This window comes from Bufo gargarizans, chromosome 4 (genome assembly GCF_014858855.1).
Source record: "Bufo gargarizans isolate SCDJY-AF-19 chromosome 4, ASM1485885v1, whole genome shotgun sequence".
Taxonomy (NCBI): Eukaryota; Metazoa; Chordata; class Amphibia; order Anura; family Bufonidae; genus Bufo; species Bufo gargarizans.
This window is the reverse complement of record NC_058083.1, coordinates 514,439,710-514,462,565: the sequence shown is the minus strand read 5'-3', so window position 1 is coordinate 514,462,565 and position 22,856 is coordinate 514,439,710. Positions and strand designations below refer to the sequence as shown.

Sequence of the window (22,856 nt, the reverse complement as noted above, 5' to 3'; positions counted from 1 at the left end):
GTGTTCCTAATAATTCTTTAGGTGAGTGTATATGCATTACTCAAACATGCATACACATACCCATTTCATCTGTAATACATAAATCTATCACTTTTTTAAAGCACTCTGTGGACTTTGAAAACCTATTTTAAGGCAGTATCAGAAATATATGTCCAGGAGTAGCTGCACCAACGTGTATCCAATAACTTATGCCAGGAAAGTATAATTATTGGTATAGTCGCCTATGGTGTCAACCGTTAACATGGAGCAGCAATAAGTGGTGAAAGTGATAATACAGTATGTTCTGATGGGGGAAGCATAATGTGGAATACGATCAGCTGTTGTACAATCAGTAGTTAATATAACATGATATTATTGTTTAACTGGCTAAAGCCAGTTTGGACCAAATGTCGAAGCGCCATTTTTAAAATCTGACGTGCACTTATCAGTGGTAATAAGTACATTTGGAATGCTTTTACTTATTCCATCAAGACTGTATTTACGTGACACATCATACTTAATGTTAGTGGTAAATTTCGGGCGATATGTTATTACTATTTATAAAAAATCCCAAATTCACTGAAAATTTGGAAAAATTAGCAATTTTCAAAATTTGAATTTCTCTTCTTCTAAATGGGTTATCCAGCGGTTAATATTGATGGGTCATCAATGACTGATCAGCTGTTTGAAGAGATGGTGCCCCATATGTGAGGGCCTCTTCATCTTAATGACACTGCACTTCGTCTCGGAAGTGCATTGTAATACAAGTAGCCGCTCCACTCAAGTGCAATCACACTACACCACAGCTCCACTGGTGCTCCGCCAGCTGATCCGTGGAGGTGCCAGGTGTCCGACACCCGCCGATCAGATATTGATGACCTATCCTGACGATAGGTCATCAATGTTAACCACTGGACAACCCCTGGACGGATAGTGACAACGGATCCGTTGTGCTGGCCATAGACTTCTATTATGATGGAATGCCTCTAAAAACATTCCGTCATGGAATTGTGTTATGCTCCGTGGTAACCGAATACATAACACAATTCAGCATATCCCCGAACCCAAACTTCACAACTTGAAGTTTGCTCATCCCTAGTAGTCACAATTAACTAAGGCAGCTGAGGGATTTAATGACCAGGATCGCATAGTCGCCAATCCCAGTCACGGAGGCTGGGTGCCGGCTTTATTACACAACCAGTCCCCACCATGTATAGAGCAGGCTCAGCGTGCGCCACACTCCTTACTGTGCGCCATGACATAACTATATGTCACGGTGCACGTAAGGGTTAAGAAAACTACTATAGGAAACAAAGTAAGTGACCCTGCATGGCCTCTTAGAAAGGGAAGCAAAATCCTGGTGACACATTGTCTTCAATGGAAAATACTCTGTGCACATGGTGGACATATAGGTGCGTTATCTGGATCGTATTTAGTGTTTTAATGTCACCTCAGCAACAGGATACGCATGCGGCGCATTGATAACTGCCAGGGAGCGCTTATACATGTCATCTGAAACAGATGCATCCCAGCAATTAGCGGTGAGCGGTGAGCTGCGGGCAAATCCCACTGCCAGGATCGCATCATGTGTAGGCAGACTTAATAGCCAGTTAGCTAATTTCCCTCTCTCTTGGATGACATGTGATTTTGACGGCACTTATTAACCCCCTGATCACCCCATATAGACTCCCTGATCACCCCCCTGTCATTGATCACCCCCTGTCATTGATTACCCCCCTGGAAGGCTCCATTCAGATGTCAGTATGTGTTTTGCGGATCCGCGGTGTCCGTGTTTTGCGGATCCGCAAAACACATACGGACGTCTGAATGGAGCCTTACAGGGGGGTGATCACCCCATATAGACTCCCTGATCACCCCCTGTCATTGATCACCCCCCTGTAAGGCTCCATTCAGACGTCCGTATGCGTTTTGCGGATCCGATCCATGGATCCTCAAAACACATACGGACATCTGAATGGAGCCTTAGAGGGGGGTGATCACCCCATATAGACTCCATGATCACCCCCCTGTCATTGATCACCCCCCTCTAAGGCTCCAATTCAGAGGTCCGTATGTGTTTTACGGATCCATGGATCGGATCCGCAAAACACATATGGACGTCTGAATGGAGCCTTACAGGGGGGTGATCAATGACAGGGGGGTGATCACCCCATATAGACTCCCTGATCACCCCCCTGTCATTGATTACCCCCCTGTAAGGCTCCATTCAGAGGTCCGTATGTGTTTTGGGGTGAAGGAGAAGTTGGGCAATGTGTTTTGGGGTGTCTTTTTACATATACCCATGCTGGGTGAGAGAAATATCTCTCTAAAAGACAACTTTTCCCATTTTTTTTATACAAAGTTGTCATTTGACAGAGATATTTATCTCACCCAGCATGGGCATGTGTAAAAAGACCCCTAAAACACATTGCCCGACTTCTCCTGAGTACAGAAATACCACATGTGTGACACTTTTTTGCAGCCTAGATGGGCAAAGGGGCCCAAATTCCAAAGAGCACCTTTAGGATTTCACAGGGCATTTTTTACACATTTTGATTTCAAACTACTTCTCACACATTAGGGCCCCTAAAATGCCAGGGCAGTATAAATACCCCACATGTGACCCCTTTTTGGAAAGAAGACACCCCAAGGTATTTCATGATGGGCATAGTGAGTTCATGAAAGTTTTTATTTTTTTGTCACAAGTTAGTGGAATATGAGACTTTGTAAGAAAAAAATATATATATAATTTTCCGCTAACTTGTGACAAAAAATAAAAAGTTCTATGAATTCACTATGCCCATCAGCGAATACCTTAGGCCGAATGCACACGGCCGTGAGCAGTTCGTGGAACCACGGGCTGGATTTCTGCTGAGAGCAGGAGCGCATGGCGTCATTGGTTGCTATGACGCCGTGCGCTCCCTGCTGCCGCAATACAGTAATACACTGGTATGATCTATACCAGTGTATTACTGTATTGCTGCAGCAGCAGGGAGCGTACGGCGTCATAGCAACCAATGACGCCATGCGCTCCTGCTCTCAGCAGGAATCCAGCCCGCGGTAAACGGCCGCGTGCATTCGGCCTTAGGCTCCATTCACACGTCCGCAGAATGTGTCCGCATCCGTTCCGGAACGGGTGCGGACCCATTTATTCTCTATTCTATGGGGACGGAATGGATGCGGACAGCACACAGTGTGCTGTCTGCAGCCGCAATTGCGGAGCGCGTCCCCGATCTTCAGGTCCGCAGCTCCGCAAAAGATAGAACACGTCCTATTCTTGTCCGCAGCTTGCAGACAATAATAGGCATTTCTATGGGGGTGCCGGGCTGGTGTGTTGCGGACCCGCAATTTGCGGGTCCGCAACACATCACGGGCGTGTGAATGGAGCTTTAGGGTGTCTACTTTCCGAAATGAGGTCATTTGTGGGGTGTTTGTACTGTCTGGGCATTGTAGAACCTCAGGAAACATGACAGGTGATCAGAAAGTCAGAGCTGCTTCAAAAAGCGGAAATTTACATTTTTGTACCATAATTTGTAAACGCTATAACTTTTACCCAAACCATTTCTTTTTTTACCCAAACATTTTATTTTATCAAAGACATGTAGAACAATAAATTTAGAGAAAAATGTATATAGAAATTTAGTTTTTTTTTAATTAAATTACAACTGAAAGTGAAAAGTTTCATTTTTTTGCAAACATTTCGGTAAATTTCGATTAATAACAAAAAAAGTAAAAATGTCTGCAGCAATGAAATACCACCAAATGAAAGATCTATTAGTGAGAAGAAAAGGAGGCAAAATTAATTTGGGTGGTAAGTTGTATGACCGAGCAATAAACCGTGAAAGTAGTGTAGTGCAGAATTGTAAAAAGTGGTCTGGTCATTAAGGGTGTTTAAGCTAGGGGGGCTGAGGTGGTAAAAGGGGTTGTGTCACTTCAGGAAGTGTCATTTATCATGTAGAGAAAGTTAATACAAGACACTAACGTATTGTTATTATCCATATTGCTTCCTTTGCTGGCTGGATTCAGTTTTGCATTGCATGGAAATAATAAATGTATAATGTGATGGAAAAATGAATCCATGTGATTTAAAAATGAAGCAATATGGATAATAACAATACATTAGTAAGTGCCTTGTATCAACTTTCTTTACATAATAAATGCAATTTGCTAAAGTGACACAACCCCTTTAGGGTACATGCACACGTTAAGGATTCATGTGCAGAGAATCCGCACTGAAATCCTCAAGTGTTTGCAGACAAATCCATGCGGTCAATCCGGTGTGGATTTGCGTGCGAATTTGGTGTGAATAAAGAAATGAATGAAGAAAATCCGGTCAGGAAAAATAAAATAAAATTGACATGCTGCGGATTTTAAAATCCACACCGCACGGAAAAAAACTGCAGCGTGTGCATTGAGAATGGAAATTTCTCATAGAATACAATGTACATGACCTACGATGCGTATTTTCCGCACGCAAATCCACGCTGAAAATACGCACACAATCCTGATCGTGTGCATTTAGCCTTAACTCAGGCATGTCCAAACTGCGGCCCTCCAGCTGTTGCAAAACTACAACTCCCAGCATGCCCTAATAGCTGTAAGCTACCCAGGCATGCTGGGAGTTGTAGTTTTGCAACAGCTGGAGGGCCGCAGTTTGGACATGCCTGCCCTTAACTACTCATCTGTATATGGAGTAAAAGTACTTTTTCTCCAGAATGAAATAACGAATTATGAAGTTAAAAGGCTTTTGCCATCAGGAACATAGTCATTAAACTGGCTGACTTTAGATATTTACTAATATCAGCTGAAGCCAACAGTCTTCGTCTCTTCTTTCTAGCTGCCTAATTTTTTGTGAAAAGTTAACTTTTATTTTATGCAAATTTAGCCTCTAGGGGCAATCCTGAGCACAAAAATGGCTTCGCCCTGTGTAAATTTTCTTATGTAATAAAGTCATCTTTTCCCACATTCTAAACATGAATATGGCTTCTCCCCTGTGTAAATTTTCTCATGTTTAACAAGATGTGATTTATGGGTGAAATGTCTACCACATTCTGAACAGGAAAATGGCTTCTCCCCTGTGTGAATTCTGTGATGTAGAACAACATCTGATTTATGGATAACATGTTTTTCACATTCTGAGCATGAAAATGGATTCTCCCCTGTGTGAATTCTTTGATCAGGAATAGGTTATTTCCGGCGAAAACATTTCCCACAGTCTGAGCATAAAAATTGTTTCCTCCCTGTGTGAGTGCTCTTATGCCTACTAAACTCCAATCTCTGTTGAAACGTTTTCCCACATTCTGCACATGAACATAGTTTCTCCCCTGTGTGAACTCTCTGATGTTTAACAAGATTTGATTTATGGTTAAAACATTTTCCACATTCTGAACAGGAAAATGGCTTCTCCCCTCTATGAATTCTCTGATGGTTAAGAAGATGTGATTTTCGGTGAAAACTTTTCCCACATTCTGAGCATAAAAATGGTTTCTTCCCTGTGTGTATTCTCTGATGCTGAAGAAGATCTGATTTCTGGGGGAAACTTTTACCACATTCTGAACATAAAAATGGTTTCTCCCCTGTGTGAATTCGATGATGCTTATGAAGATCCGATTTCTGGTAATAACTTTTTCCACATTCTGAACATGAAAATTTTTTCTCCCCAGTGTGAATTCTCTTATGTTTAACAAGGTTTGATTTATGGTTAAAACTTTTTCCACATTCTGAGCATGAAAACGGCTTCTCCCCTGTGTGAATTCTCTGATGCTTACTAAGATCAGATTTCTGAAGAAAGCTTTTTCCACATTCTGAACAAGAAAATGGCTTCTCCCCTGTGTGAATTCTCTGATGTCTAACAAGTTTTGATTTATAGTTAAAATGTGTTCCACATTCTGAGCATGAAAAGGTCTTCTTCCCTGTGGGAGTTTTTTGATGTTGAACACTTCTTCTGTGTCTTTTATTCTGCTTAACAGTCTGTGATAAATCAGAGGATTGAAACCTATCCAAAGGTTTAGATGATAGATCTTTGCTGTGAAAGGCCGAGGGTACATCTGGAATAATGGCATGCTCTTCACATGTATCTTCTCTGACACCAAAATAATCTGCTTTAAAATCTAAGGATATCAGATGTTTCTCTGAGTTCCCAGTACAGTCATCTGCCAAGAATAAATCTGATTAAAGTTATATTATTTAAAATTAATAATAAAAGGGATGGTGTAAGAATGGACCCCCCCCCCATTCTGCTGGACCTGCAAAGGGAAGCTCACTAACTTGCTTCCCAGCATTGGCTTCCAGCTCCTTCTTCTGACACTGGAGCTGCCAAACCAGATGTTGACATTGCTGGAGCCCAGCAGCACAGCGCAAGCCAGGAGAAGTAGGAGCAGGGACTCTGCGCTGGGAAGCAGGTGAGTGATCTTACCTTTGCAGGTCCGGCAGAATGGAGGGTTTGACAAAAACCCCATTCTTGCACAACCCCTTTAACCTTATATTGATAAACATTCAAATTAAAAGGCATGGACAAAAATTCAACTACTTTCTGACCATGGTGGAAAAACAGATCACAATATAATAGTAGACCAGTAGATCTTAATGTTAGGTCACCAGGCTGATCACTTGTATTTTCCACTCTTGTGTTGAAGCCAGCATCTTCGTAGGTTCACATTTCAGTGTGTCCATCGCCCTACTGTTCTAGTGAAATGCTCAGTGGAGAATCATGAAGTGATCTGTGAGTCAGTGATATTAGGTGGAGTCCATCTCACACTGACAGTTACATGCACTGTAGCACAGAACACACCAGAGGAGAGGAGCAGTATGATCATGTACAAAAGGAGTCACAGCTTTGGAACAAGTGTAACCAGTGTCGGACTGGGGTACACGGGGCCCACCAGAGAAATTGATACTGAAAGTCATCTATCAAATATATTATATACTGGCAGCAGAACGAGATGGCCGCATGAACCTTTAGCTCCGGCACAACCAGACATTACCACAGCTAATTCCCCTCTCCTACACCGCTGTTAACTGTGCCTGGTTCCTCAGCTAAGCCTGCCTAGGATGCAGAGGGGGAAGAGATCCCATGCAAAGCAAGGCAGGCTCGAGTTTTACTTTGAGAATGGCGTGGACGCAGCGCCACCTGTCTCAGCCGCGCCTGACCCGCCCTCTCCTCACACTGCAGCGGTCCATGCACCCTCTCCACCAGGGCATTGTGAAGTTCTCCTGGACGCCAACCAGCAGCGCTACTCACCTGCTAGCCCCAGTCCTGCAGCTGGAGGATCGAACAGTGCGGGCACGGTCGGGGCCTCTCCTTTCCAAGACCACGTGGGAACGCGGGCGCCACCTTCCCCTGTAGTGAAGAGCCCTGCGAAACAGCGATCCAGACTTCAGACAATGTCAGAAGAGGTGAGCCCAGGGTCCCCGGCCATTTACTATATCTCAACTGCACTGCAGGAGTTAATCACCTCTGATACCCCCTACTTCAAGCACCCTTCTGAAAAATATGTTGATAGTGTTCAGCACAGCACTACACAGGGACTTTTCTTCACTACTAGTACCACTACAATCCTCCATCACAGGCTTAGACTCCAGACTCTCTTACGTGGAGTCTAAAATGGAAGAGTTTGCTGTCTCCTACAATCAGCTTATAGATAACTAGGAGGAAATTTCCAGCGAGATTGACCGCATTAAAGCTAAGATAAACGACCTAGAAGATCGCTCCAGGCGGAATAATATTTAGTTCAGGGGGATCCCGGAGGATATTGGGCCCGCTGATCTCACGAACTATCTAAAATCCCTAATGCAAAAGCTCCTACCCTCTTGTTCCACTCACGATTTGATTATTGATCGGGCTCATAGGATCCCTAAACCATGACACCTACCAAAAACGGCTCCTAGAGACACTCTAACCAGGATCCATTTCTATAAGACCAAAGAGACTGTTTTGTCAGCGGCCCGTCAACTCCCAGAGCTGCCAGCGCCTTAGCAGTCGGTGAAACTCTATGTAGATTTATCTTCTGCCACACTGCGCCAGAGGCGTTTGCTGGCTCCTGTCACCATTGCTCTGAGGGATCATAAAATCATATATGTGGGGCTTCCCTGTGAAGCTGATTATCAACCATAACGTCAAGCAACACAGCATTGCCTCCATTGATGAGGGTCGTCGTTTATTGGGGTCATGGAACATTCCAGTTTCATCCACAGAAGAAACTCACCATCCCCCCCTACATCATCTCGAACCGGAATGGCACACTGTAAGTGCCAAGAGGGGAACCAAACATTGATATGAAACATTTCCTAAGGTGCCATGGAGTCTTTTCTCAGTGACTGGCATCAACCAGGACAATTTTTTTGTCACCTTACATCACAAAAAGTACAACAGCAAGCGATCAAAAAGGCGTATGCCCACCAATATAGTACCAATCTAACAGTCACCTCATCCCGCAAAAAATGAGCCCCTACCTGAGACAATCGCTCCAAAAATAAAAAAAACTATGGCTCAGAATATGGAGACACTAAAACATATTTTATTTGTTTTAAAAAAGCTGTTATTGTGTAAAACTTACATAAATAAATAAAAAGTATACATATTAGGTATGTGTATCGCTGTGTATCGACCGGCTCTATAAAAATATCACATGTCCTAACCCCTCAGATGAACACCGTAAAAAATAAATAAAACAATTTTTGTCAACTTACATTACAAAAAGTGTAATAGCAAGCGATCAAAAAGTTATATGCACCCCAAAATCAAACAGTCATCTCATCCAGCAAAAAAATTAGACCCTACCTAAGATAAATCGCCAAAAAAATGAAAAAAAACTATGGCTCTCAAACTATAAAAACACTAAAACATGATTTTATTAGTTTAAAAAATGAAATCATTGTGTAAAACTTACATAAATAAAAAAAGTATACATATTAGGTATCTCCACGTCCGTAATAACTTGCTCTATAAAAATATATCACATGAGCTAACCCCTCAGGTGAATACCGTAAAAAAAAAAAAACAGTGTAAAAAAAAAGCTATTTTTTTGTCACCTTATATCACAAAAAGTGTAATAGCAAGCGATCAAAAAGTCATACGCACCCCAAAATAGTTCCAATCAAACCGTCATCTCATCCCGCAAAAATCATAACCTACCCAAGATAATTGCCCCAAAACTGAAAAACTATGGCTCTCAGACTATGGAAACACTAAAACAAAAAATTTGTGTTTCAAAAATGAAATCATTGTGTAAAACTTACATAAATAAATAAAAGTATACATATTAGGTATCGCCGCATCCGTGACAACCTGGTCTATAAAAATACCACATGATCTAACCTGTCAGATGAATGTTGTAAATAACAAAAAATAAAAACGGTGCCAAAACAGCCATTTCTTGTTACCTTGCCTCACAAAAAGTGTAATCTAGAGCAACCAAAAATCATATGTACCCTAAACTAGTACAAAAAAAACCTGCCACCCTATCCCGTAGTTTCTAAAATGAGGTCACTTTTTTGGAGTTTCTACTCTAGGGGTGCATCAGGGGGGCTTCAAATGGTACATGGTGTCAAAAAAAACAGTCCAGCAAAATCTGCCTTCCAAAAACCGTATGGCATTCTTTTTCTTCTGCGCCCTGCCGTGTGCCCGTAGAGCGGTTTACAACCACATATGGGGTGTTTTTGTAAACTACAGAATCAGAGCCATAAATATTGAGCTTTGTTTGGCTGTTAACCCTTGCTTTGTAACTGGAAAAAAAATATTAATATGGAAAATCAGCAAAAAATGTGAAATTTTGAAATTGTATCTCTATTTTCCATTAATTATTGTGGGAAACCTAAAGGGTTAACAACGTTTTTAAGATCAGTTTTGAATACCTTGAGGGGTGTAGTTTCTAGAATGGGGTCATTTTTGGGTGGTTTCTATTATGTAAGCCTCACAAAGTGACTTCAGACCTGAACTGGTCCTTAAAAAGTGGGTTTTTGAAAATTTCTGAAAAATTTAAAGATTTGCTTCTAAACTTCTAAGCCTTGTAACATTCCCCAAAAATAAAATGTAATTCCCAAAATGATCCAAACATGAAGTAGACATATGGGAAATGTAAAGTAATAACTATTTTTGTAGAAATGACTATGTATTATAGAAGTAGAGAAATTGAAACTTGTAAATTTGCAAATTTTTCACATTTTTTGGCAAATTTGGTATTTGTTTTATAAATAAAAATATTTTTTTTTACTCCATTTTACCAGTGTCATGAAGTACAATATGTGACAAAAAAAACAATCTCAGAATGGCCTGGATAAGTTAAAGCGTTTGCCTTCTCAAACAGCTGATCGGCGGGGGTCCCGGGTGTCAGACCCCACCGATCAGATGCGGATGATCTATCCAGAGGATAGATCATCAGTTTAAACAAAGTGCAGAACCCCTTTAATCCTATGTGGTGACTTCAACCTAGTGCCCGATGCGGAGGTAGACTCCACCGCAAGTAGCAGAGGTTCATATCCTACCCTCTCTCCTTTGTTGAGTCATGAAGAGCTGTACGACATCTGGAGACTCCAACATGCCTCTGAACGAGATTATTCCTTCTTTTCACCTGTACATAAGACATATTCATGCATTGATTTATTCCTAGTAAGTAGATCACTCTTACAGCTAGTTACAAAATCCACCAGGAGTGATTAAGTGGTCTCCGTATCCCACTCTGTCCAAGAAACTTACAATATTAGAGATACCCTATGGCGTTGTAGCCCTTATCTTATCTCGAATACGGTTCACAAAGCTGAATTCGCCAAAGCTCTCACCGAATATTACAGCTTTGATAGTAATTCAGTCTCAAGTCCCTACAGTTTGTGGAACGCCCACAAGGCCTTTATCAGGGGCATCTTTATCAAACTAGGCCACAAGGTGAAAAAGCAGAGAGAATAAAAAATGCTAAATATCCTCTCTCAACTAACCACCCTAGAATCCCTTAACAAAAAATCCTTCTCCTCAGATAGAGCCACACAAATTCACTCCCACACAACTTAAGGAGTGCCTTCTCTTTAACTACGAGAAAAACTTGAGATCAATAAAAGCCCGCTGCTATGCCCAGGATAACAAAACTGGACAATTGCTCGCCAGTCACCTTAAATTACGCGCGGCAAAGTCCAGAATCCCCTATATTATCCACTCTACCACTGGTTGTAAGTTATATGGCCCGACAGCAATAGCAGATCAGTTTGTGGAGTATTATTCAGGCCCTATACAATCTGCAGAATTCAGCTGAAACGTATATAGCACCCACTCCAGATATTTTCGCATATTTGAATAATCTAAATTTCCCATCGCTATCCTCCCAACAAAGCAACCTTCTGTCTGCTCCCATATCCCAGGCTGAAGTGGCCAAAACAATTAATTCCCTCCCCTTGCACAAATCCTCAGGCCCAGACAGTCTCTCCAATCTTTATTTTAAAACCTTTCAAGAACATTTGGTACCTCACCTAACATCAGGATTTAACAAAGCCTTTCAAGAAGGATCCTTCCCTAATGAAATGCTTGAAGTGACGACAGTGGCCTTACCAAAGCCCGGCAAGCCTCCTGACAAGCCTCAACATTTCTGTCCTATTTCTCTGCTTAATACAGATTTAAAAATATACGCCAAGATTTTAGCTACCAGACTGTCAGCGGTCTTGCCTCTCCTGATCGATCAGGACCAAACAGGTTTTGTCAAGGGCTGACAAATTACAGATCACACCCGTCGTGCCCTAGATCCGATTGAATCAATCAGAGAGGGGAGGGGGCCTTGCTGGTGACTCTTGACGCCGAGAAGGCATTCGACCGCCTGAACTGGTCGTTCGCCTTCTCGGTTTTGGAGATCATGGGACAGGGAGAGTCCATTATCACTGCTACAAAGGCTTTATACTCCAAACCTTCGGCAAAAGTATTCTTAAACAGTGCCTTATCGTCACCCTTTTATTTAACAAATGGCACTCGTCAGGGGTGCCCTTTCACCTCTGATCTTCATCTTCGCTATAGAGCTCCTCGCTCAGGCAATCGGACTACACCCAGAAATCTCAGGTGTCCATATTGGGGACAGAAGGCACTGCATATCCCTTTATACAGATGATGTACTTCTGACCCTATTCTTTCCGCAGAAATCTTTACCAACCGCACTTTCTTTAATCAAACAATATGGTCGCCTATTCTGCTACAAGGTGAAAGACAAAATCTCAAATACTCCCATTGAACATCCCAGCCCATGCTCTCCACTCCCTTAAACAGGACTTTCCCTTTGACTGGAGACACGATCACGTTCAATATCTAGGAGTAGCCACCCCACTATCAATATCACGGTAATATCAACTTAACTATGTTCCCTTACTAGACACGATCAAACAAGATATGGCTTCATATGGAAAACATTAAAATATCTTGGGTAGAACAAATTGCAGCTTTTCAAATGTTAATATTACCAAAACTTTTGTTCATTTTTAGGATGGTCCCCATTAGGGTTCCCAATGTATTTTTTAGGAAGGTACAAGCCCTGCTCAATAACTTTGTGTGGGCAGGGAGTAAACCGAGAATCGCCGCAGGTATAATAACAAAAGTCAAAACCAAAAGGTGGACTGGGCCTTCCAAACATACTGGATTACTTTTTAGCAACCCAGATCCAGGCCCTAAGGTATTGGTAGATGCAAGTGCCCAAATCTTCATGGGTACAAATTGAAGCAGATCTAGGCTTTAATAAAAATCTCAAAACCCTTCTTATAAACACTATTAGGGCCTACCCATTTAAAACACCTCCTCTACCAGCTTTACTAAGTGCCTCAATACACCATTGGCGTACTTTTCCATCATAATAGCAAGCACCAGGCCACCTCTCTGCTGAATGCATCCCCTCTCCAACTTCTAGAATTGGATCTTCCAGAAACAAACCTAGTTAAGTGGCGATCCCTGGGAGTTCAGTGTATCAACCTGCTATACAAAGATGGGATTATCAAGTAATTCGCGGACCTTCAGCAAGAGTTTGGGATCCCCATGGGTAGTAGACTTCTTTAAATACTTGCAAGTACGACACTTCCTACAATCCAAATCTCCATATCAGGCGATTGCCAATAAAGAGATTATCAAGCTGTGGTCCACTCCAACCCAACCTCTCAGCAAATCAGGCATCAAGCCGTTTTACTTGGCTCTGGGGTCAAAAGCAACTTCCTCTAAAACCGTCCCTCTTAGGGAATGGGATAAAGAGCTACAAACGACTATTACTGAAACAGAGTGGGCAGATACCTTCAAATTTATTACAGCTACCTTTCGTAGCAGCACTCTGTATGAGGCAGCAATTAAAACCTGCCGGAGATGGCACTATACCCCTGATAAACTTAGAAGAATTTACCCAGGTGCCACTCATCTTTGCTGGAGGGGTTGCGGTTGTAGAGGTACCCTCATACACGTGCTTTGGTCATGCCCGTAAGTGTATTCTTTATGGTCAGACATATTTAAAACAGCGTCTAATTACTTTCGTTTTACCATTGATATGCCTCCCTGTCGGGCACTCTTTTTCATAGATATACACTCCATTCCACCTCATAGCCAAGTTCCAGTAGCCCATTTATTCTTAGCAACGAAAGTGGCAATCACTAAATGTTATTCCTACAATAGCGGATATTCTAAATCTAAAGTGCACACTAACTGCCCGTTTGAGAAAATTATGGCCTACAAGTAAGGCCTCATGCACACGACCGTTGTGTGCATCCGTGGCCGTTGTGCCGTTTTCCTTTTTTTTTTTCGCTGACCCATTGACTTTCAATGGGTCCGTGGAAAAATCGGAAAATGCACAGTTTGGCAGCCGCATCCGTGATCCGTGTTTCCTGGCCGTGAAAAAAATATGACCTGTCCTATTTTTTTCACGGCCAACGGTTCACGGACCCATTCAAGTCAATGGGTCCGTGAAAAATCACGGATGCACACAAGATTGTCATCCGCGTCCGTGATCCGTCTCCGTTTTTTCCTATCATTTCAATGGCAAACTTGACTTAGATTTTTTTTTTCATTTTTCATGTCCGTGGATCCTCCAAAAAACAAGGAAGACCCACGGACGAAAAAATGGTCACGGATCACGGACCTACGGACCCCGTTTTTGCGGACCTTAAAAAAAAAATGGTCGTGTGCATGAGGCCTAAAGTGGATAAATTCATGCATCAATGGGAAACATGGATGGCAGCCATGTCCCCAAATACTACTGTATTACAGAATATATCAATCTAATCACCTCCAAGACTATTGTTCTGTTTTGTTCTGTTTGAATAGTTACCTCAGGGTACTATTACACTAGCGTTTTTCTTTTCCGGTATCGAGTTCCATCACAGGGGTTCAATACCGGGAAAAACTGATCAGTTTTATCCTAATGCATTCTGAATGGAGAGAATTTAGTTCAGGATGCATCAGTTCAGTCCCTCCTACATTTTTTAGTCTGAGAAAGTACCACAGCATGCTGTATTTTTCTCTCCGGCCAAAAATCCTGAGCACTTGCCGGAATTCCGGATCCGGCATTCATTTCCATTGAAATACATTAGTGCATTGACGGATCTGTTCATGCGCAGACCTTTAAATCTGTGAAAAAAATAAATACCGGATCCATTTTTCCGGATGACACTGGAGAGGCGTATCAGGTATTTCAATGCATTTGTCAGACGGATCCGTCTGACAAATGCCATCCGTTTGCGTCCTAGTTCTTTCTCCGCCTGATAAAACAGAATAGGACAAGAACCCCTATTGTTTTAATTGGGCAGATACAGAAAAAAAAAAAAGGAATGAAACGGGGGAATGTAACTTACATAACCCTGCACAGGGGGGTCTGCACTGATGTCAGGTGTTGCAGGGATCTGGGCGTTCTTAAGGTTAGTCTGACTGTTACCATGATGAACCACCTCCACCTTTGGGGGACTTAATCCCACCTGGGAGAGTTAGTACCTCACAATACCAGTCTTCCAGTAAGGCCTCAACCATCACCGCTGCAGGCCGTCCTCTTTTTTCAGCCGCCAAGGTCATCACTTCTTGCTCCACTGGAAGTAACGTATATTACATGGCCACGATGCGCCATATCCCACATGACCATGCTGCTCCTGCCCACAACGTGGAGGCAAGCTCCCAGAGGGGAAGTGGCTACAGTCCCAAATACCGCAGCTGCTGGAAATGGCTGACCTGCAGACTAGCCATAAGGTAGTCTGGGAGACTAGAGAACCTGTAGACCAGGCATCCTCAAACTGCGGCCCTCCAGCTCTTGTAAAACTACAACTCCCACAATGCTCTGCTAAAGGCTGATACATGTAGGCTGTTCGGGCATGCTGGGAGTTATAGTTTTGCAACAGCTAGAGGGCCACAGTTTGAGGATGCCTGCTCTAGACCGAAAGGTGCTAACTAGGCCTAAAGCTGGGGGGGTGATGGTTGGAAGGGGAGGCTGGATACCCCACAACACAGCTCCGACCTCTAAAATAAATTCCCATATGGTTTTTCATCTTCCATCTTCATCCCAAGTAAGGACCTTCTCTGCTCCCATCCTTGTAGAGACAGGAAGAACACTGGAGAGGGAGGGAGGGGCCCTTTAATCTCTCTGTCTTCCTGTCCCTAAAGAGCCCTAGCCCTATTGTTTCTTAATTTTTATTTATGACATTTACTGTGCATGATAAGTAACATGATCGTTTTATAGATCAGGTAGTTACGGACACAGCGATAAATGAGTGGATATGGAAAAAAACGATGTTTTATTTATAGAATTTTTTTTCTCCACTTTTTTTTGCCCCCACCTGGTCATCTAACATGTGGTCTGATCAGGCTTTGGTACCTGGCAAGCCTGGAGGCCTTTGTAAGGCCTCCAGCTGCCATGACAACCATCAGGACCCTGCAAACTCATCAAGGGGTCCGATGGAAGAGACAGCTCCATACAGGAGTACATGGCAGATTGCATACAGCAGGGGGAGCATCGGACCCAGCATGGAGGTACTACCTGATGGAGAAGGGGAGCATCAGAGGCAGCAAGGGGCACGGAAAAGGCAGCACTGGATATGATAAGAGTGAAGATCAGAGCATGTAACCAACTTTTTACACTGACATGCTCTCTGATTGGTTAGTCTGTGTCACAACGTCTGTAAACATTTTGAATGTAACTGTACACCTACTTGCAGTGACTTACATGCAATCTGGATGTACAGTTGGGTCCATATGCGGGAAGGGGTTAATAAAGGGGTGCACCAGGAACTATTTAAAGTGGCTGCAAGCAACCTGCTGCTGAGCTGTCTGGGGGGCATTCGTTTTACATTGTTGGGCCTTTCAGGATCACATCATTACTTCTCTACTATGGCATACGTGCTAACATTTTTCTGGTAAAATTTCAGGCTGCTCAGCTATGATGGTATATCGCACACAGAATGTCTTATCTGTTGTAGTGAAGAGTTCCTACTCTACAGCAGATTGTAATGATGCCATCTTGGAAAGAGAAGGCGGTGTGTAGTAAGGCTCCAAGCGCAGTGTGTAGAGTGGTCCCGACCACCTCCCAGGAAGCCCTGCAAGTGGATGCAACTCGTCCTACTGACATTCTAGGATGGGTGGCTTGCTCCCATTTAAAATGATACCTAACAAACCTCTATCATTAATTGATGATTGTACAACTACCGTAACTTCCACCTGGCCTAAGCCAAACAGTAGAGAGGATACATCCTTCTGTGCAAGCACATACCTATCGTCTCCTATACACACACACACACACACACACAGCAGGCACATATAGAAAGCAGTTACCTTTTCCCTTACTGCAAAGGCTCAAGTTCCTTGGAGGGGAAAACTGTGGCCCAAGCCTCCTGCCTTCCTTTGTGCTACATGTGTAGACAGAATGCTCCATCCTGACCTTCAGGGCAATTTTATGATTGCATTTTACTAATTTTGGGCTATAATTATTTTCAATTGGTATTTATTAAAAGTTTTCAGCAGTTTTTGCAAAATATTAAATAAAAAAATCAGTTCATTTGCAGAATGTCTGCGTTCCGTTGCTCACGTAAAGTCTAATCTTTGATCTCCTGATCCCATAACCACTTATTTAAGGGCCCTATTACGCATACAGATTCTGCAGACGATTGTTGGGAGGGAAGCGTTCCTTTCCAACAATCGCCTGCTTGCTAGCGGAGGAGACCGCTGCTATTACATGCAGAGTTCTCCTCCACAGAATGGGGAGGAGCGATCATCATGCCATCACTCGCCCCCCATGCTGTGTAGTTATTTGCTGGCAGCAGATCGCGATTAGACAGCACAATCTGCCACTATCAAATTGTGATATTTCAGCATGCTGAAAGATGCTGATTGCCTGATGAACGAGTTTGCTCATTCATTGGGTAATCGGTGGCGGTATTACACTGCCAGACTGTTGCTGACACGTGTTCATACGAAGCAATTATCTGCAGGTGTGATAGGGGCTTTAGGCCCCTTTCAGATGAGCGAGTCCCACGCATCCGACTCGCAGCGCGAGTATGCAGCAGCTCCCATCCTGACCTCCCAGCATTGACAGGGTCACACAGCATTATATTGATTTATGATGCCATGTAACCCTTAGAGGTCTGGAATGTATTGGATAACACTAACATAATGCTGTCAGTGTTATCCTACTATTGTAGGGGTTACAGGGCTCATCAGTCTAAGGTACGCGGGCATGCCTCGTTCCACCATTTGGATCCGGGCATGTGCTTTAGCAGCATAGGGAGAGTGTTGAGGGTCTGACAGGGGTCACCCTTTCTCTTCCCTAGTTTGGGTCCGGTCAGTAGCTCTTTTTACTGTGTATACTCTTGTTACCCTTAAACAGCCGTGACACAACCCCATGTGATACTATTTCTCTTGATATCCCTGCATGTCTTTTAAGGATTCTTGATACTTACTCTTTAAATTGGAGGATCATCTCGTGGAGTAGTCTTCCTGTTTCTTTCACAGTGTGCTTTCCTCAAAGTTTCTTTTGGACTCAACACTTTATCTAGTTTTACATTTCTTGAAACATTTGATTTCCCCACACCAACTACCTTTGAGAGTTCCAGAACGGTCATTTCCGTATTTTCTTTCAAAGTAATAATTTTGCTTTTAGGGAGTGATATCCATCTCCACATTAGAAGGTAAAAAAGTTTAAAAAATACAATGAGAATCAATGACTCACTTCCATGTCCGAATTAATTTGCACATAACTGGTGTTATCTGCTGACAATATAGCATGCTGTTTTGGTAAAATCTGATACATATTCTCAGTTTTGTTTCCGTGTAATTGGGGGACACAGCAAAGACCTTGGGATGTTCTAGAGCAGTCCCTAAGGGTGGAAGATAAAAGAATACTGTAGAATTGTGGATACTGTCAAGGCACCGTTGTTTGCAGCACCCTGCGGCCAAGAGCCGCTTCCGAGGATGCAAAGGTATGCACCCTATAGAACTTTGTGAAAGTGAGTAGTGAGGACGACGAACCCAGAATAAACAGCCTTCACCTAACAAAATGAGTTAAGACCCTACAGGAGAGATATAGATGGTTGAGAGGTGCTGCCAAGGGCGGAGCTTACACGTTTGCAGAACCAAGGGTCTCAGGAGCAGGTCAGAGCACGTGTGTCTTCATCCAAGCCAGGAGGATGAAGAGGAGGAGCTGGAACGGAGGTCGAGGAAGATATCCAGGCCAATCCAAGGAGGAAGCCTTGGTGCACTGAACTGTGGTTGGTGGCTGCGGAAGGCCCCATCCCCCATGGGAGGAGCATATGAAGTGGGAAGAAACACTGATGATGCGCCATGGCCTACTGAAAGATGAAGCCAGGGGCTGGAGTAGAGCTGCATGCTAGCCAGAAGTGAGGGGCCACCAAGCCAGAAGTAAAGGAAGTGCCAGCCAGATTGGAATGGAAGGTGGTGTCAGGCTTACCATGGTCGGAGAAACGACCGCGGAAACCGGCTTTCTATGCGACAGAAGGAATGTGGTGAGGCCAGGGAGAGGACGAGCCTCAGGGGATGGGAGGAGGGGGGCGTCTGTAACATGTGCAGACCAGGAGAAACACGAGCCCTGGTCTGCCAGCAGTGGACCTAGGAAAAGAGTGCACTGCATCTAGGAAGAGAGCAGTATGCTGGGACTGGTAACACATAAAAGGTACAGAAGGGAAGGCTTGATGAGGATAGTAGTGCCCCGGCCAGCTACAGAGGAAACATGGTGTGCATGAATGGACCGAGGTATTGGAGAGGGGGTGTCTTACATACTCACCTAACTTCCGTTCCCAGAAGAGGAGTGACTTGTTCAGCCTCGAGTCTAGCAGGGTCCTTCAGCCTCCCAAATTGCTCCCTTTGGTGGGGGAGAACCAGAGACAGTGGCATTGAAGGCCCACGGCTGGTGGGCAGTGGAGGATTTGGTGGTCCTCCACAAAATAATTCCACCCTGGTTCTAGGTAGGTGATTTTTATTATTTTTTTGTGTTAAAAGACAAGACCTGGGGGGCGTGGCCTAGCGCGGCATGGAGTAAGGCGCACATGTGAAGAGCTCCTGCCGGTTATCCTGATATATAGTCACCGGGACACTTACCGTACTCCTGCTGTGGTGAAAAAGCTGCCTGGAGGTGGAGAATATGGTCCGGAGTTCGCAGAAATCGGCGAAAATGTCAAGAGGGAGCCGGATGAGTTTGAGAGAGGAGCGGGAGGAACGGCAGCAATATGGCGCCGATGAGGATGAGGGAGAGGACCCGCAGGAGGAGATGGGCCGGAAAGTAGCGGCGCGGCTCAGCAAATATGCCCGCGATTCGGGAGCAGCGCGAGCGGGTCTGAAAGACTGTGAGGAGGCAGAGGTATCTTCAGAAGGGGAGGGGGACTCCTCAGTGGAGGGGGAGAGCGGTCTGGAGGGAGCCCGGGCTTCAGTGAGATCGGGCAAGCAGGGCCATGCAGCTGAGGGGGGAAAAGTGCCTCATGATAAAGAGCCAACACTCCAGGATGTCATGAAAGCAGTGACACAGTGCAGCAGCACCCTCAAGTCCCTGACATTGCAAGTGGGGGGCTTAGAGAGGATTTGGTGATTATCAGAAATGACCTGCATAAGATCTCTGAAAGAACCACTGAGGTGGAAAAAAGAGTGTCTGGCCTGGAGGATGAAATGACACCCCTTAAAATGGCTGCCAAGACGTCTGGACGGGACATTGCACAACTGTTTGCTAAAACGGACGACCTTGAAAATAGGTCGCGGCGCAACAATATTAGAATAGTGGGTATCCCTGAAAAAGCTGAGGGAGCTAACTCCACTGATTTTATTGAAAAGTGGCTGCTGGAAAACTTTCAAGATAAAGGGCTGTCTCCATTATATGCTGTGGAAAGAGCGCACAGAGTGCCCACTAGACCGCTTCCTCCGGGGAGGCCCCCACGTCCGATCTTAGCCAAGATCTTGCACTACAAAGACAGAGACACTATTTTGAAAAAAGCGCGTGACCTTCCGGAGCTATCCATTAATGGAGCGACGATCTCAATATACCCGGACTACTCTTCCGAAGTTCAGAAGCGCAGGGCGCGTTTCCTGGATATCAAGCGGAGGCTGAGGAACCTCCAAGTACCATACTCTATGTTGTTCCCAGCGAAACTGAGGGTGGCGGCCATGGGAGCCACTCATTTCTTTGAAAACCCGGAGGACGCGCTAAAGTGGCTGGATCTACATGAAAAGCGTCTGAAGCATAAAGAACCGGACACTTGAAGAGGACAATGCTGGTGGTAACGTTGTCCCCCAGAGAAATCCCCTTTTTTCTCTTTTGTTTGCACTCCTGGTTATCTTGCGGGCCGGGATCCCGCATTTGATAGGGGGTGGACAGTCTTCTGGCAGGCCTCGTTTTGTTTTTCCCGTGAGGCTTGGAAGCAATTCTTTCCTTATCTACTGTGCTTTTTTGATAACATGGGAGTGAGAACTCTGGTATCTAGGAGTGCGGACTATGTTTAGTTTTACTGTTCATTTTCAGTTATTCGTCTGGTGACGAAGTCACTTTGATTGCAGGAGCGCGAGCAGCGTGCTTCACCTTACTAAGGACTCTGGCCTGTGTGGAGTTAACACGGTGCTAGACTATGCCGTATTGCAAGCTAGGCAGCGGTTACTATAGCTGCCCATCTAGGGTGGGAAATGTTGTTATGTATATGGAATCAATTTTCCTGTTGTTACATTGGGGAGTTAATGGGGGGGGAAGGGAGGGGTTCTCATACTTCAGCACTAAATGGCGGTGGAGGCGAGGAGAAACGTTAGGGAAATTACATGCTCAAATAAATGTGTGGCATATTGCTAGGAACATAACTGTCAATGGCTCCAATGACTAAAATAATTAGCTGGAATGTGCGGGGACTAGCTGATGCGACGAAACGTCAAAGTGTGTTTGGTTATATGATGCGGTTCCCACCCGGCTATATACTGCTTGCAGGAAACTCATTTGACTAAACAATCACTGCACACTGTGAGTAAGGCCTGGGCAGGCTTTTCGTCGCACGCGGTGTTCTCCTCACATTCCAGGGGAGTGAGCATAATGGTCCATAGGAGTATACGTTTTTTATGTTTACAGGAATATGTAGATGAAGAGGGCAGGTTTATATGTGTATTCTGCGAAATAGATGGGGTACGCATGGTCCTGGTATCAGTTTACTTTCCTCCTCCATTTTCAGTGGTCCCTTTGAGGAAAATATTAGATATCTTAGCGCAATATTCTAGTGTCCCTTGGTTGATAATTGGGGATTTCAATAATGTCCCGGATGAGCGAATGGACAGATGCAGAGTGCATGATGTTGGTAGGTGTCAAAGAGTGTCTCCTCTGAATAATATAATGACAGAGGTGGGACTGTTGGACATCTGGAGGATACAACACCCAGGGTCTCGCAGTTATTCTTGTAATTCCTCCACTTTTGCATCATTATCGAGAATAGACTTAGCCTTGATTAATGCAGCTGCGTTTCCTCTGGTTCACTCCACAGAGTATCTCTCCAGATCTCTCTCAGACCACTCTCCTCTTAAAATAGAGTTAGCTTTAGTAAGGGACGCTAGAATGGGATCCAGATTGTGGAAATGTAATGCCTTTTGGTTGCAGACGCTGGGAGAGTTGGATGATGTGAAAGGGGCATTGAGGGAGTATTTTTCTTTCAACACGGGTACGGCCCCTTTGCACGTAGTTTGGGATGCCATGAAGGGGTTTCTGCGAGGGGTACTAATTCAACAGATTAACAGGCATAAATCTCGCTCCAGGGAGACTGATGTTCGTATGCATGCAGCTGTCAAGGATGCGGAAGCGGCATATGTATTAGATCCGTCAGAGGTAACGAGCCGGAATTTAAAGCTAGTACAGGAGGACCTGAGATGTCATTTGCTTCAGGTGGCAGATAGGAAGAGACAGTTCTACAAACAGCAGTTTTTTGCAGAAGGGGAAAGTGTAGGGCATCTACTCTCGATTATGTCAAAAAATCAACAGGGTTCGACGTGTATAACAGAATTAGTTAATGTGCAGGGTCAGAGTAAGCGGACTACTGGGGAAATTCTAAAGGTTATGGAGGACTTCTACTCCGAGCTTTACACATCCAAGACTAGATGTGTGGAGTCGGAGATGATGGATTTCCTGCATGACATTGACCTCCCTAAGTTGTCGTCTGAGAATAGTTTAATGCTAGATGCTCCTATTAGTTTGGAGGAACTAGATGTAGCACTAGGTTCCATGGCAAATGACAAGGCTCCGGGCTCAGATGGGCTCCCTGCGGAGATTTACAAGAAATTTAGGGATGTTTTACTTCCGGAGTTATTAAAGGTTCTCCAGCAGGCCTTAGAAGCGGGTACTCTTCCAGACACAATGCAAGATGCTCTTATAGTGGTACTGCCTAAACCAGGAAAGGACCCCAAGTTCCCTGACTCTTATAGGCCCATCTCACTGCTAGCG

The 22,856-nt window shown here is 44.1% G+C and overlaps 1 protein-coding gene across 1 annotated transcript in view; it reads right to left on the bottom strand.

The window, feature by feature from the left end:
- Positions 1 to 4,944: 4,944 nt before the first annotated feature.
- The window catches only part of LOC122934337 (zinc finger protein 436-like), a 32,212-nt gene continuing 14,300 nt past the window's right edge, over positions 4,945 to 22,856 (bottom strand). Inside the window, exons 7-8 of the mRNA XM_044289734.1 lie at positions 7,220 to 7,333; positions 4,945 to 6,131 (exon numbers count right to left, since the gene is read on the bottom strand). Of these exons, the coding sequence (XP_044145669.1) occupies positions 5,167 to 6,131; positions 7,220 to 7,333 (1,079 nt within the window). The 3' untranslated portion in view covers positions 4,945 to 5,166. The remainder of the gene's footprint in view (positions 6,132 to 7,219; positions 7,334 to 22,856) is intronic.